General features: G+C 40.3%; 1 protein-coding gene across 9 annotated transcripts in view; it reads left to right on the top strand.

The window, feature by feature from the left end:
- AGBL1 (AGBL carboxypeptidase 1) overlaps window positions 1-18,630 on the top strand; it is a 1,130,253-nt gene that overhangs the window by 227,786 nt on the left and 883,837 nt on the right. For all 9 annotated transcript variants that reach the window (XM_049905901.1, XM_049905902.1, XM_049905900.1 and 6 more), the window contains one exon: window positions 6,040-6,193. In XM_049905901.1, coding sequence (XP_049761858.1) covers window positions 6,040-6,193 — 154 coding nt within the window. The remainder of the gene's footprint in view (window positions 1-6,039; window positions 6,194-18,630) is intronic.

Raw genomic sequence — 18,630 nt, 5'->3', positions numbered from 1 at the left:
AAAAATTCAAGCCTTGAGTTGCAATACTGAAGTATTCGTGGGGCAAAATATTAACAATGCAGGAAGCATTAAAAAAAGATGGAAGTAATACACAGAGCCATTATACCAAAAAGAATTAGTTGATGTTCAACCATTTCAGGAGATAGTATATGATCAAGAGCAGATGGTACTGAAGGAAGAAGTCCAAGCTGAACTGAAGGCATTGGTGAAAAACAAGGCTCCAGGAACTGATGGAATACCAATTGAGATGTTTCGACAAATGGATGCAATGCTGAAAGCACTCACTTTTCTATGCCAAGAAATTTGGAAGACAGCTACCTGGTCAATCCATGGGAAGAGATTCATATTCATGCCCATTCCAACAGAATGTGGAAATTATTGAACAGTATCATTGATATATCACAGGCAAGTAAAATTTTGCCTAAGATCTGCGGTACACCGACAGAGAACTGTCAGAAATTCAAGCTGGATTCAGAAGAGGATGTGGAATGGGGGATATCATTGCTGATGTCAGATGGATCTTGGCTGAAAGCAGAGAATACCAGAGATCTGTCTTGGAAGAAGTACAGCCAGAGCACTCCTTAGAAGTGAGGATGGTGAGATTTTGTCTCATGTGCTCTGGATATGTTATCAGGAGGAACCAGTCCCTAGAGAGGGGCATTATGCTTGGTAAAGTAGAGGGTAGCAAAAAAGAGGAAGACCTTCAATGAGACGGCTTGACACAGCGGCTACAACAATGGGCTCACACATAGCAACAATTGTGAGAATGGCACAAGACAGGGCAATGTTTCATTCTGTTGTATATAGGGTTGCTATGAGTCGGAACTAACTTGAAGGTACCTGACAACAACAAGAACACATCGTTACATACTGCCAAATTACATGATTATATAACTGCCAAGTTACAGCATTACATAACTGCCAAACCACTGAGAATCATGGCCTAGCCAAGTTGACACATAACCTTAAACATCACAGCCAGCAGTACTCTTGCCTTGTACTTTAACATTCGATATTGCCAGAGGTACATCGTTAACGTGCAAAATAGTAGATTTTTTGCTATTGTTGTAAATGGGAAATGTCAGATAACAAGATAATTGATAAGTGTCGGTGTATGGCAACCACTGAATGAGGTAGGTAATGTATTTTTATACATACTTTATAGAATAGAAAACTGAGTATCAAAGAGGTTAAAATAATGAGATTATGTAACTTTCCCAGGGTCTACAGCCAAAATGTGAACCCAAGCAGTTTGACTGAAGAGCCTGCTCTCTTACTCACCATGCTATATTGGCTTTTGATTTTTTTTTTTTATTAACTTTTATTGAGCTTCAAGTGAACGTTTACAAATCAAGTCAGACTGTCGCATATAAGTTTATATACATCTTACTCCGTACACCGACTTGCTCTCCCCCTAATGAGTCAGCCCTTCCAGTCTCTCCTTTCGTGACATTTTTGTGGCTTTTGATTTTCAAGAATTAAATAATATTCCTCATTTGCTATATCCATAAAAGATGAAAAAGTTAATGTTTTGTTTTATTCCTGCCTCACACATCTCTTCTTAATTCCATTTTAGATCTAAACATTGACAATAAAATTTGATAATAGTGTTTGTTTCTCCAAAGAGTTGTTTTTTATGTGTGTATTATGTTTAATAACCATATTTTCAATAGTCATTTGTGCTTAATTTTGTTTAACTGGACTCTACTGTAGTCCTTTTATATTGTTCTTTATTTTGATTTTGGGTCAGCTGGAGTATATTTTCAAATAATGATTTTCAATAAGGTAAGGGGATAGATAATGTTTTCCGAGCTTTTGCATGTCTAAGAATGTGTGCCGCACTCGCTTATGAGCAAAAACTTGGCTGGATATAGGTTTATTGGATTATAATTCTTTCTACTTTCAAACTCTTAACTAGTACTCCATTTCCTATGGCATCTAGTTTGCAGAGGGAAGTATGAGCCAAGAATGATTTTTGTGTATAGGTATATGCACATGTATAAGTTTATCTGCACACACACACATTTTTTTAAACATCCAAATTATAGGGTACAACTCCTATTCTGCTCAACAAGGAGCAGTTGGCTTGGGTTCAGATTGACAATTACAAGACCAGGCATCACTCGGAACCAAATCTACATATCCTTGAGAAAGGATACAGGCCAGGCAACAACGCAGCATGGGCACACACACACACAAATGCATAGTGAAGGTCACTGGACTCTCAGGCACAGCTTCCTTTGCCCCAGTCACTCTTCACTAGGGAAGTATGTGGTCATGAGAGGTGAGGCTGAATTGGCATAACCATCTCTGCTCAGGAAAGCCATCAGCCTTGGAGTTCCTTCAGCTGTTGTGTGTGTTTGTGTGCATACAATTAGAGACCCCTTGTCTCTTCAGGGAAACCCTGGTGGTGTAGTGGTTAAAGGCTACGGCTGCTCACCTAAAGGTCAGCAGTTTGAATCCACCAGGAGCTCCTTGGAAATCCTATGGGGCAGTTCTACTCTGTCCTGTAGGGTTGCTAAGAGTTGAAATCGACTCGACAGCAACGAGTTTGGTTTTTGGTTTGTCTCTTTAGGGGAGCCCTGGTAGCACAATGGTTAAGAGCTATGGCTGCTAACCAAAAGTTCAGCAGTTCAAATCCACCAGCTGCTCCTTGGAAACTCTATTGGGTAGTCCTACTCTCCCATAAGGTTGCTATGAGTCAAAATTGACTCATTGGCAACGGGTTTGGCTTGGTTTGTCTCTTCAGTAAGCCCTGACAGCACAGTAGTTAAGAGCTGTTCTGCTAACCAGAAGGTCAGTAGTTTGAATTCACCAGCTGCTCCTTGGATGAGTTAGATTTCACTCAACAGCAATGGGTTTATTTTTCCAGAAGGAGCCCTGGTAGCACAGTGGTTAAGCATTTGGCTGCTAAACAAAAAGTTGGTATTTCCAACCCTCCAGCCGCTCCACTGGAGAAAGATGTGGCAGCCCTGCCAACACTTTGGCTTTTGCCCAAAGAGACCCAGTTTGACCAATCTGATCTTCAGAACTGTAAGATAATAAATTTGTGTTGTCTTAAGCCACAGAGTTTTTGATAATTTGTTACAGCAGCAACAGGAAACTAATACACTTGGCAAGGGAGAATGCTACTTTAACAGTCTTAATAGTGTCCGAGTAGCATCTCAGATGGAGGAGGGCAAAGCAGGATATTTACTGAGACTTTGAAGTCTGGCTTAAAGGTGGGTATTTTAATGTGGGGGCCTGATTAGGGTTGGATAAGAATTGTGACATAATAGTTTAGGGTTGGTGGACATTGTCAGGCATGGATTTTGAGGAAAGAGGTTCAAAGAGTCTTGGATCAAAGTGTTGGTTGACACTTTCCATTGAAGAATTGATGGGTCTTTAGAGATGTTCCTGGAATAAAATTTAATTGCAGTTTTTATTTCCTGGGCAAGCGTTTTCTGGAATAGTAAAATTATGCTGATAAAGACAGGAGAATAATAAAGCCATGTTAGATAGTAAGCTGTGTGGGATAGGTGGTCCTGGTTCTCAGTTAGGTTCTCAATTGTAAGTAGGATGTGATTCAGGGTCAAATTTTCAGGTGTCCTTGAAACTAGCAGAAAAGCTACAGACTCATCTGGTAATTCTTTCTTTCTTTTTCCTTGAAACACAAGTATTTCACTACAGTACAACTAGATTTTAATCTGTATCTATCCAAATGTTGAGGTCTTTACTCAGTTTAGGAATTTTTTTTTTCTTGTTTCTGGTTATATTCATTTTCTATTGCTACTATAATAAATTACCACAATTTTAGTGTCTTAATAAAAAATTATTATCTTGTAGTTCAGTAGGTTAGAAGTGCAATATGAGCCTCACTAGGCAAAAACCAAGGTGATGGCAGGACTACATTCCTTCTGGAGACTCTAGGAGAGAATCATTTCCTTGCCTTTTCCAGCTTCTAGAGGCTGTCCAGGCTCTACTTTCTAGTTTGCGACCCTTTCCTCCATCTTCAAAGCCAGCAATGGCAGGTTCAGTCTTCTTATGCTGCCATCTTTCTGGTTCTCTGCAGCCAGGAAAGTTTCTCTGCTTTTAAGAACACAGGATCAGGAGCCCTTTTGGCACAATGGTTAAGAGCTTTGCCACCAACTGAAAGGTTGCTGTTTTGAACTGACGATCTGCCTCTGTAAAGATAATAGCCTAGGAAACCCTACATGGCAATTCTGCTCTGTTACATGAGGTCGCTATGAGTTGAAATCTACTCAATAGCACAACATGATTAGATTGGGCCGAACTGGATAATGCCAGATAATCTCCCCATCTCAAGGTCCTTAATCTTAAACATACCTGCAAAGTCCCTTTTGCTGCATAAGGTAACCTTCAAAACTTCTGAAGATCAGGGCGTGAACTTCTTGGAGGACCATTATTCTGTCTACCACTCCTGTAGCAAATCCTTTTCACGTGTAAACTCTTCTTTTACCCTTTGAGGGCACTACTCCCCTTTTACATGCTCAAATATTTCCCTAGGATTTGTGCTTGTTTGTTTTTCTTTCGTTTGTCTAGCATGCTTGTAATTTGTCAACAAGCCATGTGGGCAATTTCTTCTTGGCCTTGTTAAAATGTACTCAATTATGCTGAAAACTTTAGATCTTAAGCTGGGAAGATAACTTTTGTGCACTGCTGTTCTTGTCCTACGGAGGGACAACCTTCCTCTCTCGGGTTTCTGAAGTCACTGTGTCTCCTTTGTCAGTGTATGCAGTTGAGGTGGAGAAAATCTCTTAACTTCTTCATGACTGCAGAAGTTTGTGAATATATCTTCAGAGCCTTAGATTATTGACCAAGTGTCCAGTGGCTTTTCCTTTTTTGTATTTCTTTTTTTTTAATGAGTATTTAAATGGAAAGATATGGTGGGAAAAGTCAATTGCTACTATCTCATTGTTCTCTTGGAGTCCCTGGGTGGTGCAAATGGCTAATGTACTGGGCTGCTAACTCAAAGATTGGAGGTTCGAGTTTTCCCAGAGGTGCCTCAGAAGAAAAGCCTGGCAATATACTTCAGAAAAATCCGCCATTGAAAATACTATGGAGCTCTACTCTGACTGACATGGGGTTGCCATGAGTTGGAGTTGACTGAATGGCAACTGGTGTGGGTACTAGTTATTAGCAGTCCATTGGATCAACTGCTTTCTATTTTCCTCCAACATGCTCACAAACCCTTCTTATATTGCTTGGTTCTGAAAAACTTTGCTGCTGCTGCCACTGTCTCTGGCACGTTCCCAAGTTCTCTAGGCATGTTCGATCTTCATAGTATCTGTATTTTTCATATGCCATGGTGATGGGAAGAATGCTTTGTGAACCTGCCCTCTTGCTTTCAATGCATCTTGGAAACAGATCTTCTATTTCTGCATGCAGAAACATGCAGGAATAGTGCTTGTTGTTTGGCCTCATCGAACTTCTCCTAGGTAGGAATAACCCATTGCCACTGAGTTGATTCTGACTTGTAGCAACCCTATAGGATAGACTAGAAGTGCCCCATGAGGTTTCCAAGGCTATGATCTTTACAGAAGCAGACTGCCACAACTTTCTCTCAAGAAGGGGCTGGTGGATTTGAACCACCGACCTTTCCGTTAGCAGCTCAGTGTTTAACCACTGCACCGCCAGAGCTCCTTTAGTTAGCAATACCCAAAAACCCACAACAATGAGTGAATTCTGATTCATAACAACCCTGTAGGACAGAATAGAACTGCCCCATAGGGTTCCCAATGCTGTAAACCTTTACGGAAGCAGACTGCCTCATCTTTCTCCCACAGAGCAGCTGGTAGGTTCGAACTGCCGACCCTTGGGTTAGTAGCTGATCGCTTTAAACACTGTGCCACCAGAGCTCTTTTAGTTAGCAGTAGCCACTGTTGAATCACTCATGTCCACAGTTGGTCAGATTAGGTTAACAAAAATATTTCTAAACTATAGGGGGTTTATATAAATGTAAACTGTTGTTACTAAAGTTTATTTTTGTTTTTACCGAAGGTATTAATAATCTAAACTTCTGCTTTGTTTCTGCCCTAGACTCACCTTGACATCCTGGAAAAAAGTATCAACCCCAAGCAGGTCTACTTCCGGCAGGGGGCTCTCTGCCAGACCTTGGGAGGGAATCCATGTCCATTGGTGACCATCACAGCCATGCCTGAGTCAAACAGTACTGACCATCTAGCGCAGTTCCGTGAGTAAAATGAGGACCCTTTGCTTTGAAGCTTTGACTGAGTGTGTGCTTTATAGCCTTGGAAGGACTCTGTCCTTTTTACGTCAGAAGTTTCATAAAAAGTTGGAACCCTGTCTATCCTTATAGACATACACTCCAACTCTTCTTGGTACGAAACGGATGGTGCTCTCTTGTTAAAGGGAGAACAAAATAAATTGCCCACTGCAGGGGGATTAAATGACTTGTTGAAATTGAGAGTAGTTTACTAGTGACAGTCACTTCCTTTCCTAAAACAGAACCAGGACTCTGAACCACATTTTCCAACCTCTCATCCAAGGGTTTTTCTTACTTTGCTCATTGCCATTAAACTACTATGACAGCCAGTCAAGTTTTGGAAGGGAAGAAAGTTGAGTTTCGGAGTCCTGGCTAAAGAATCCTCTTGATGATCTGAAGATCATTTGAAGCTGAAGGGCTGAGGGCGTGGAGGAGACTCTTGCCAAGAACTGTAAAAATCAACAAAAAAACCCAACAAATCCCCTTAAATGTTAGAGGTCTGCGCACAGTGTGCTAGACATGCAACCAACTAGCTTTTGAAAGTGGCTCCCGACATAGTTTCAGAAGATGGAAGGAAAGGCTGGGGAATAAAACCGAGCTAATTTATCCCCAGAAGATACAGCCTTTCCTGATGAAGTGAGAGCTGCGTTCAGGTGACTCCTTGGTGATACAGAATGTAATTTCTCACACCTCATCAGCATCTGACAATGGATGCTTAACAACCTGGCTAATCAACAACTGATTATCCCATCTGAATTAACAAGGCCCTAAAATGCTTTAATGAATAATAAAGGGATTTTTCCAAAATTCTCCTGTGTTATATGCATTTAAGAGCAATTTTCGTAAAAGTCACCGAGTCCTCTGCTCGACAGATGAGCAGTGCTTGGAAGTTAAGATGGTAATTCTTCCCGTGCAGCCCTTACTGAACAATTATTTATTTAGGAAAGTGGATCTATGTAAGTCTGTGCTTTTAGGTTCGGTTTCTAAAGAGGAGGTGAGCAGAACCCCAATGCATAATTTATATTTGTGTTTATGCTGACACTTGTCCTTTCATTGATGATATAACTGCAGAAATCATTCCTTCTTTAAGGAGAGGACTAGAAACATGGCATAAGCCCCTAAATAATTTGGCACACTAGGAAATAGTTCAGTTAAAAACAAATGAGGAAAAATTTCTTAGTGTACCTTCCATATGACTCGAAGGAAGCTTGTTTCTGCTTAATCTGTAAGATTAGTTACAATAAATATATACACTTATGAATCATTACTGTTTTCTCTCTTAAACATGCACTTATATGTCAGTTGTTGTTCATCTCTGGAGGTAACCTGGGTTGGAGTAGAGAGGACTCCTATGGTGGCCAGATGGACACTGTTCAATTTCCTCCTTGGCATAACGGACTTGAATGTAACATTCATAGCGCTGGATCCCAAGGAAAACCAGGTTCTGACCTCGTGAAGGGACTAATCAGGGCTGGCTTCATGGGCATGCCAACTGTATAGCTGCACAGGTTCTGCACTCAGAAAAGCTTCACACTTTGCTTAATGCTCTACTGTCTCCATCTTGAAATTTTTAACAACTTTTGGACAAGGATCCTTGTAATTTCATTTTGCCCTGGGCTCCTCCAACAATGTAGCTCATCCTGGGGCAAAATCAAAGATGATATAGCTAGTAAGTGGCAAAGTCTGGTGCCTTTCCCACAGTGTGCTACACATGCAACCAACTAGCTTTTGAAAGTGGCTCCCAACATAGTTTCCCAAGTCACCCAAGAACGGTTCCAACCTATTTTGCCAACTTACTGAAAATCTCATTTGCATGGAGTTTATAGCTGATTGGCATCTTTCATAATGAGGGTTGATTTCAGGATCACCATTTTACAGATGAGGTAAATGGGGCTCAGACAGATTAAATACCATGGCTAGTGATTGTAGCTGGATTCTCTAGAGAAGCAAAACCAATAAAGTGTATAAACATACACAGAGATTTATATTAAGGAAGTGGCTCACAAGGTTGTAGAGGCTAGAACATGGATCAGGCTGGAGGCTTCTCCTGATTCACGTAGCCACAAACCCAAGATCAGCAAGTCAGACAGCAAGGCTCTGTCTAACATGCTTCGAAGACTGACAAATCCCAAGATTGTCAGACAAGACGGCAGGTAAGCTGCTAGCTCAAGTTCCAAGAACTGGAGGTCAGACAAACAGGAGCCGGCTGCAGAATCCAGTGTGAGCAAAAGCCTGAGAGCCTTGCCAAAAAGTCCACTTATATTTGATGTAGGCCATACCCCTGAGGAAAATCCCTTTCAACTGATAGGCTACTCACAGCAGATCTCATTATGGAGATGATTAAATTTGTATCAAATCTCATCATGGAAGTGATCACATTATCACACTACTGCCAAACTACATGATAGCTGCCAAACCACCGAGAATCATGGTCCAGCGAAGCTGACACACAGCCTTAATGATGGCAGTGATGGCACCAGGTTTCCAGGCTTGTTTTGATTATAGAATACATGCACAAATGTGTGAATGCACCCATTATAACAAATGTCCAGCATCACAGCTCCAGCTTCACTCTGTGAGCCAGAACTTTCCATCTTCCTGTTTTATGTCCTCAAATTATTAGAATCTAGTTTATTTGTTAAAGAAACTCCTGCCAAATTGACTACAAATTAATGTATTACACTCTCTTTCCTCACAGTGAATTTTCATTTTCCTTTTCTAATCCACTGAAAGCATTTTCAGGGTAGACATTTCAGGGACTGTGGTTGGAAGGGGAAAGAGAAGATCCTTCTGGCCCTAGTGCCTTTCCCCATACCCCTTAACCCAGTACAGAGCTGTGATTGCATGGTCTGGGCCCTCACGCGGGGAGGAAGCTCTCAAACCTGCTACTGAAAAAAAAAAAAAAAAAACCAGCAGGCTGCAATATATACATGAACACATACTATTGCTGTATTTCTAAAGGAAATAAAAACAAAACAAAAAGCACAATGTAAATACCATCTACTCTCCAAAATGCAATTAACCACATCCGAGAATCAGAAATAAAACCATTTAACTCTCTTTAAACCACAGAATGTGATTCATTGATTTAGGAACAGAAAATGGCAAATGAGCCAGCAACTCTGAATTCTCCTGCTTCCAGGCCTCCCTCCAGGTGAGCTTAAATTGTCTTTTACCTGCTCACTTCCTCCTGGGGACCAGGTCAGCTCCTGTGTGGGGTCCTATTTACCTACAATTTGGCTGGCTTCTGGTTCAGGGACTACCACTCACCCTCATAAGGAGGTACTTGTGCGCTTTAAGACCTTCCTTCCGCGGTGCAGAATTAACACTTCAGTCTTATTTTAGAAGCCCAAGAAATAAGAGGTCAAGGTACCCAGGGAGACGTCTCCTGTGCCAAGGCTGGTTACCACATGGTCTAACCTAAAGTCTTGGCCCTGGAGATTACTGAAGACAATTTACTGATGGTTTTTAGTCTTTCTTAGGACCTGAGCTCCAAAGAGTCTCTCAGGAATCATTAGTTGGTTTGATTTATTTTTTTCAAAGCATTTTCTTTCCTTTTTTTTTTTTAAAAAAGTTACTTTCCTGGAAACAGTTAGCCTTACTTCCTCAGTGCATATATTTTTAGTTGTATAATGGCCAGATTTGCCTGGTGTAGACTTTATCCTGACTTGGAGAATCCCAGAATCCCCCAAGTGAGAGGACAGACTTTATGCCTTTAGATCCCAGGCCTCAGAGCAAACATGCTGGCAGATCTCAAAGAGCGATGCCACTCTGCCCTTTTCAGTGTGACAGTGAACAGGGAAGTTCTCTCAGAAATTGTCATCATAGCCTTTAGGGAAGAGACGGACTTGAGGAGAAGTTGATAATAAAAGGGAGCTGATACAGAAGAATAACTGGCTCATCCTAGCCGGGGGTGTGTTAACCAGTAAGCACAGGCAAGTTACGCATTGGGCTTACTTGTGTTTATTTATTAATCATACTGAACAATTTCACACGTATTTCACCACATCAAAGGTGAAATTGTTCACTACAGGTTAATAAGTAAGCACAAGAAAACTCATGCGTACCTTGCTTATTGGGTAATCTGGCCCAGTCAGAGACGCTGGTGATGCACGAAGCCTTGGGAAACTAGGAATTCCCGCCCCTTTCTAACTAGAAGGGTTTGGGTTGTGAAAGGAGCCCAGGATGCTGCAGACTTGCATAGCAGAGAGTGAGTGAGGAGGAGAGTGGGACAAAGGCTCCAAGAGGTTGGAATGGAAGGCTTCAGATGAGCCAGTTCGGGGATAAGGATTGATAGGAGAGATCAGCCCAGGAAATTTGTTTCTAGCACTTTCAAAGACTTGTCTCCATCACTATTTTTGATTAATGGTATACTGGTATGATCACACTTAGCTCAGTTAAATCCTTTAATACATTATTTGTTAATACGTACATTGATTAGAAGGTTCTTTGAATATGTGCCTTCCAAGCAGAGAGTTGAGAAGTTATATTTTCTTTTAGCTTGTGTACTTTCCAAGAATGGGATGTGCCTGCGTGCGTGTGTGTGTGTGTGTGTGTGTGTGTGTGTGTGGTGGGGGAGGGTGAAATCTGCTGTGTGTGTGTGTTTGGTGGGGGAGGGTGAAATCTGCTTTCTCGGATTGGAAATGAGAGAAGATGCTGCCTTTAAACAGAACTAAGGAGCAATTTGAGTCCCTGGGTGCTGTGAATGGCTAACATGCATGGCTGTTAACCCAAAGGTTGGAGGTTTGAGTCCACCCACAGTCACCTTGAAAGAAAGCCTGGAGATCTACTTCCAAAAAATCAGCCATTGAAAACTTTATGAAGCTCAGCATTATTCTCACACACGGGGTTGCCATGAGTTAGAGTTGATTCAGTGGCAACTGGCAGTTAAGGACCAATTAAGAGTATAAAGAAAACCTTGGGGGTCATTATTTTCCCAAACCCCAGTGTAAGTTTATGAGAAACCCAGAGAAGAGTGCGGTTCTACCTTTTTCTAGGGCCAGCCATTCCCTAAACCATGCCTGCTTTCTATTCCTTCTAGGAAAGAATGTGCCACCTTTGTGTGGAAATTACTCTTACTCATGACCCTTTGGGCCTTCATATCCTTGTGTGATGGGAAGCTTATTTCAAAGGTGGTTTCCAAATTATGAGGTTTTAGTAATTGTTTTTTGCCAGATCAGCTGTTCAGAAGGGCAGAGGAAGCTCAGTGAAAATTGGAAACTGGGGTCTTTATCACTGACTAGCTTTTAAACTACTCAAATCTAGAAACTTTTCTGCCTTGATAGTTTTGGTTTACCCTTACCTGGTTTGTTGTCTGGGCCATGACTCTCAGGGAGCTGGAATATGGAAAGGTTGTTAGGAAGTTCTTATCTTCTTGGCATGTGTGGTGGATAGTTATCAAAATGGCCACCATCAATTCTTTTCCTCTCCGTATGTATGTGCATGCTGCTTTTTATAATAGCATGTGGTAGAAGTGATTCTGTGGAAATTCCTGAGATTAGTCTTGAGTAAGACTGGCGTTTACTTCCTCTCTCTTGGAAACTAGTTGTCATGTAAGAAGTTCAGCTATTCTGAGACCACCATGCTATGAAGAAGCCCAAGCTAGTCACGTGAGAGGCCAAGGAGAAAGGGTGATATCCCAACTAGCCTTAGATGTTCTAATAATCTCAGCTAAGATGTCAGATATGTATGGGCACAACAAGAATTTTGAATGTTCTAGCCCCAGTAGACAGCATATAGAGCAGAAGAGCCACTCAGACGACATAGCCCAGAAACATGAGAAATAATAGATTACTGCTATCTTAAGCCACTGAGTTTTGGAATGGAGCCCTGGTGGAGCAATGGTTAAGTGCTCAGCTGCTAACCAAAAGATTAGTAGTTCAAACCCACGAGCCACTCCGCAGGAGAAAAGACCTGGCAATCTGCTCCCATGAGGATTTCAGCCTAGGAAACCCTATGGGACAGTTCTACTGTGTCCTGTAGTGTTGCTAGGAGTAGGAATCGACTTGATGGCACACAACACAAGTTTTGGGATGGTTTCTTAAGCAATAACAGCTAAGAAGCTTGAGACCTTTTCAGTGTAGGTAAACTGGCAGAAAGAAAAAGCTTGAGACCTTCTCAGTATAGGTAAACTGGCAGAAATAAATTTTTTTTTTTTTTTGGTCTGTTACAAGACTCTCACTGAAGAAATAGGAAATAGGAAAAAAGTCCAGTTAGTCCTGGGGTCTTTATCATGTTGCTTGCAAGAGGAGGAGGCACAAATCTAGCTAACTCTGTCCATGTGTGAACTCAATTATTAGTTTCAGCTGGTCTTCAGAAAAGTCAGCAGGTAAGGGGGGAACAATCTGTCTAAGAATCAAGGGGAATAGATCTCAAGATATTGGATGGACTCCATTTTCTAGGCTCCTAGTCTCATCCCTATTTTGAAAAATAGAACTATGTATTATGAAAAACCCATGCCAGAGTTTTGGCATCTTGATAATATGCCAGACAGTATCCAGGCATATTCACATTCTACTTTTCCAATCACAAGATGTGGAAATCAAAGTCCCACTTTTTTATTAGGTATCTGGTAAAGCTGGTTGGAGTACGTTGCTTAGGCCTGAAGATTTAACAGAACTTCTTGGATACATTCTGAAGTTAGATACCTAAATGGAGAAGAAAATTTGAAGGAAACTGCTGCCACATCTAATATGGCAAACCTGTTGTTATGTGCTGTTCAGTCATTTCTGACTCACAGTGACCCTATGTACACAGAATAAAACACTGCCCTCTCCTCCCCCATCCTGACAATCTTTGCTATGCTCAAGCCCGTTGTTGCAGCCACTGTGTCAATCCATCTCATTGAGGGTTTTCTTCTTTTTAGATGATGCTCCACTTTACCAAACATGATGTCCTTCTCTGGGGACTGATCTCTCTTGATAACATGTCCAAAGTATGTGAGACAAAGTCTCATCATCTTTGCTTCTAAAGAGCACTCTGGCTGTACTTCTTCTAAGACATATTTCTTCATCCTTTTGGCAGTCCATGGTGTATTTAATATTCTTAGCCTACACCATTATTCAAAGGTGTCAATTCTTCTTCGGCCTTCCTTATTCATTGTCCAGCTTTTGCATGCATATGAGGCAGTTGAAAATACCATGGCTTGGGTCAGGTGCACCTTAGTCCTCAAAGTGACATCTTTGCTTTTCAACACATTAAAGAGGTCTTTTGCAGCAGATTTCCCAATGCAATATGTCATTTGATTTTGTGATTGCTGCTTCCATGGGTGTTGATTGTGAATCCAAGTAGAATGAAATCCTTGACAAATTCATTCTTTTCTCTGTTTATTATGATGTGGCTTATTGGTCCAGTTGTGAGAATTTTTGTTTTCTTTAGTAATTTTTATTGTGCTTTAAGTGAAAGTTTACAAATCAAGTCAGTCTGTCACATATAAGCTTATATATACCTAACTACATACTCCCATTTACTCTCCCCCTAATGAGTCAGCCTGCTCCCTCCTTCCAGTCTCTCCTTTCGTGACCGTTTTGCCAGTTTCTAACCCTCTCTACCTTCCCATCTCCCCTCCAGACAGGAGATGCCAACACAGTCTCAAGTGTCCACCTGATACAAGTAGCTCACTCTTCATCAGCATCTCTCTCCAACCCATTGTCCAGTCCCTTCCATGTCTGATGAGTTGTCTTCGGGAACAGTTCCTGTCCTGGGCCAACAGAAGGTTTGGGGACCATGACCGCCGGGATTCTTCTAGTCTCAGTCAGACAGTTAAGTCTGGTCTTTTAATGAGAATTTGGGATCTGCATCCCACTGTTCTCCTGCTCCCTCAGGGGTTCTCTGTTGTACCCCCTGTCAGGGCAGTCAATGGTTGTGGCCGGGCACCATCTAGTTCTTCTGGTCTCAGGATGATGTAAGTCTCTAGTTCATGTGGCCCTTTCTGTCTCTTGGGCTCATAGTTATTGTGTGACCTTGCTGTTCTTCATTCACCTTTGATCCAGGTAGGTTGAGACCAATTGATGCATCTTAGATGGCCGCTTGTTAGCATTTAAGACCCCAGACGCCACACTTCAAAGTGGGATGCAGAATGTTTTCATAATAGAATTTATTTTGCCAATTGACTTAGAAGTCCCCTTAAGCCATAGTCTCCAAACCCCCGCCCTTGCTCCACTGACCTTCGAAGCATTCATTTACCCTGGAAACATCTTTGCTTTTGGTCCAGTCCAGTTGAGCTGACTGACCTTCCTTGTATTGAGTATTGTCCTTCCCTTCACCTAAAGTAGTTCTTATCTACTTTAGGTGAAGGGTTATCAGTAAATAACCCTCTCCCACCTTCCCTCCCTCCCTCCCTCCCCCGTCTCTTAACCACAAAAGAATACATTCTTCTCAGTTTATAGTATTTCTCAAGATCTTATAATAGTGGTCTTATACAATATTTGTCCTTTTGCAACTGACTAATTTCACTCAGCATAATGCCTTCCAGGTTCCTCCATGTTATGAAATGTTTCACAGATTCCTCACTGTTCTTTATCGATGTATAGTGTTCCATTGTGTGCATATACCACAATTTATTTAACCATTCATCTGTTGATGGACACCTTGGTTGCTTCCAGCTTTTTGCTATTGTAAACAGTGCTGCAATAAACATGGGTGTGCATACATCTGTTCGTGTAAAGGCTCTTATTTCTCTAGGGTATATTCTGAGGAGTGGGATTTCTGGGTTGTATGGTAGTTCTATTTCTAACTTTTTAAGAAAACGCCAGATAGATTTCCAAAGTGGTTGTACCATTTTACATTCCCACCAGCAGTGTTTAAGAGTTCCAATCTCTCTGCAGCCTCTCCAGCATTTATTAGTTTGTGTTTTTTGGATTAATGCCAGCCTTGTTGGAGTGAGATGGAATCTCATCGTAGTTTTAATTTGCATTTCTCTAATGGCTAATGATTGAGAGCATTTTCTCATGTATCTGTTAGCTGCCTGAATATTTTCTTTAGTGAAGTGCGTGTTCATATCCTTTGCCCACTTCTTGATTGGGTTGTGGTTGAGTTTTAACAGGATCATATAGATTTTAGAGATCAGGCGCTGGTCAGAGATGTCATAGCTGAAAATTTTTTCCCAATCTGTAGGTGGTCTTTTTACTCTTTTGGTGAAGTCTTCAGATGAGCATAGGTGTTTGATTTTTAGGAGCTCCCAGTTATCTGGTTTCTCTTCGTCATTTTTGGTAATGTTTTATATTCTCTTTATGCCTTGTATTAAGGCTCCTAATGTTGTCCCTATTTTTTCTTCCATGATCTTTATCGTTTTAGTCTTTATGTTTAGGTCTTTGATCCACTTGGAGTTAGTTTTTGTGCATAGTGTGAGGTATGGGTCCTGTTTCATTTTTTTGCAAATGGATATCCAGTTATGCCAGCACCATTTGTTAAAAAGACTATCTTTTCCCCAATTAACTGACACTGGGCCTTTGTCAAATATCAGCTGCTCATATGTGGATGGATTTATATCTGGGTTCTCAATTCTGTTCCATTGGTCTATATGCCTGTTGTTGTACCAGTACCAGGCTGTTTTGACTATTGTGGCTATATAATATGTTCTAAAATCAGGTACAGTGAGGCCTCCCACTTTCTTCTTCTTTTTCAGTAATGTTTTACTTACCTGGGGCTTCTTTCCCTTCCATATGAAGTTGGTGATTTGTTTCTCCATCACATTAAAAAATGTCATTGGAATTTGGATTGGAAGTGCATTGTATGTATAGATGGCTTTTGGTAGAATAGACATTTTTACTATGTTAAGTCTTCCTATCCACGAGCAAGGTATGTTTTTCCACTTATGTAGGTCCCTTTTAGTTTCTTGCACTAGTACTGCGTAGTTTTCTTTGTATAGGTCTTTTACATCTTTGGTAAGATTTATTCCTAAGTATTTTATCTTCTTGGGGGCTACTGTGAATGGTATTGATTTGGTGATTTCCTCTTTGATGTTCTTTTTGTTGATGTAGAGGAATCCAAGTGATTTTTGTATGTTTATCTTATAACCTGAGACTCTGCCAAACTCTTCTATTAGTTTCAGTAGTTTTCTGGAGGATTCCTTAGGGTTTTTTGTGTATAAGATCATGTCATCTGCAAATAGAGATAATTTTATTTCTTCCATGCCAATCTGAATGCCCTTTATTTCTTCTTCTAGCCTAATTGCTCTAGCTAGGACCTCTAGCACAATGTTGAATAAGAACGGTGATAAAGGGCATCCTTGTCTGGTTCCTGTTCTCAAGGGAAATGCTTTCAGGCTCTCTCCATTTGGAATGATATTGGCTGTTGGCTTTGTATAGATGCCCTTTATTATGTTGAGGAATTTTCCTTCAATTCCTGTTTTGCTGAGAGTTTTTATCCTGAATGGGTGTTGGACTTTGTCAAATGCCTTTTCTGCATCAACTGATAAGATCATGTGGTTTTTGTCTTTTGTTTTATTTATATGGTAGATTACATTAATGGTTTTTCTAATATTAAACCAACCTTGCATACCTGGTATAAATCCCACTTGGTCGTGGGGATTATTTTTTTGATATGTTGTTGTATTCTATTGGCTAGAATTTTCTTGAGGATTTTTGCATTTTGTTCATGAGGGATATAGGTCTGTAATTTTCTTTTTTTTGTGATGTGTTTACCTGGTTTTGGTATCAGGGATATGTGGCTTCATAGAACGAGTTAGGTAGTATTCCATCATTTTCTATGCTTTGAAATAGCTTTAGTAGTAGTGGTGTTAACTCTTCTCTGAAAGTTTGGTGGAACTCTGCAGTGAAGCTGTCCGGGCCAGGGCTTTTTTTTGTTGGGAGTTTTTTGATTACCTTTCCAATCTCTTTTTTTGTTATGGGTCTATTTAGTTGTTCTAATTGTATTAGTTTAGGTAGGTGGTGTTTTTCTAGGAAATCATCCATTTCTTCTAGGTTTGCAAATTTGTTAGAGTACAATTTTTCGTAATAATCTGATATGATTGTTTTAATTTCAGTTGGGTCTGTTGTGATATGGCCCATCTCGTTTCTTACTCAGGCTGTTTGTTTCCTTTCCTGTATTTCTTTAGTCAGTCTGGCCAATGGTTTATCAATTTTGTTAATTTTTTCAAAGAACCAGCTTTTGGTTTTGTTAATTCTTTCAATTGTTTTTCTGTTCTCTAATTCATTTAGTTCAGTTCCAATTTTTATTATTTGTTTTCTTCCGGTGCTTGTTGGATTCTTTTGTTGCTCGCTTTCTATTTGTTCAAGTTGTCGGGACAGTTCTCTGATTTTGGCTCTTTCTTCTTTATGTATGTGTGCATTTATTGATATAAATTGACCTCTGAGCACTGCTTTTGCTGTGTCCCATAGGTTTTGATAGGAAGTGTTTTCATTCTGGTTGCATTCTATGAATTTCTTTATTCCTTCCTTAATGTCTTCTATAACCCAGTCTTTTTTGAGCAGGGTATTGTTCAGTTTCCAAGTATTTGATTTCTTTTCCCTGATTTTTCTTTTATTGATTTCCACTTTTATGGCCTTATGGTCTGAGAAGATGCTTTGTAATACTTCAATGTTTTGGATTCTGCAAAGGTTTGTTTTATGACCTAATACGTGATCTAGTCTAGAGAATGTTCCGTGTGCACTCGAAAAAAAAGTATCCTTTGTAGCTATTGGTTGGAGTGTTCTGTATAAGTCACTGAGGTCAAGTTGGTTGATTGTAGCAATGAGGTCTTCCGTGTCTCTATTGAGCTTCTTACTGGAAGTCCTATCCTTCTCCGAAAGTGGTGTGTTGAAGTCTCCTACTATAATTGTGGAGGTGTCTATCTCACTTTTCAGTTCTGTTAAAGTTTGTTTTATGTATCTTGAAGCCCTGTCATTGGGTGCATAAATATTTAATATGGTTATATCTTCCTGGTAAATTGTCCCTTTAATCATTATGTAGTGTCCTTTTTTATCCTTTGTGGTGGATTTAACTTTAAAGTCTATTTTGTCAGAAATTAATATTGCTACTCCTGCTCTTTTTTGATTGTTGTTTGCTTGATACATATTTTTTCATCCTTTGAGTTTTAGTTTGTTTGTGTCTCTAAGTCTAAGGTGTGTCTCTTGTAGGCAGCATATAGATGGATCATGTTTCTTTATCCAGTCTGAGACTCTGTCTCTTTATTGGTGCATTTAGTCCATTTACATTCAGCGTAATTATAGATAAGTGTGTGTTTAGTGCTGTCATTTTGATGCTTTTATGTGTGTGTTGTTGACAATTTCATTTTTCCACTTACTTTTTTGTGCTGAGACTTTTTCTTTGTAAATTGTTCCTCATTTTCATAGTAGTCGAATTTATGTTTGCTGAGTCGTTATGTTTTTCTTGGTTTTTATTTTGAGTTATGGTATTGTTAGACCTCTTTGTGGGTTACCTTAATATTTACCCCTATTTTTCTA

This window comes from Elephas maximus, chromosome 13 (assembly GCF_024166365.1).
Source record: "Elephas maximus indicus isolate mEleMax1 chromosome 13, mEleMax1 primary haplotype, whole genome shotgun sequence".
Taxonomy (NCBI): Eukaryota; Metazoa; Chordata; class Mammalia; order Proboscidea; family Elephantidae; genus Elephas; species Elephas maximus.
This window is presented reverse-complemented; position numbering and strand designations above follow the sequence as displayed.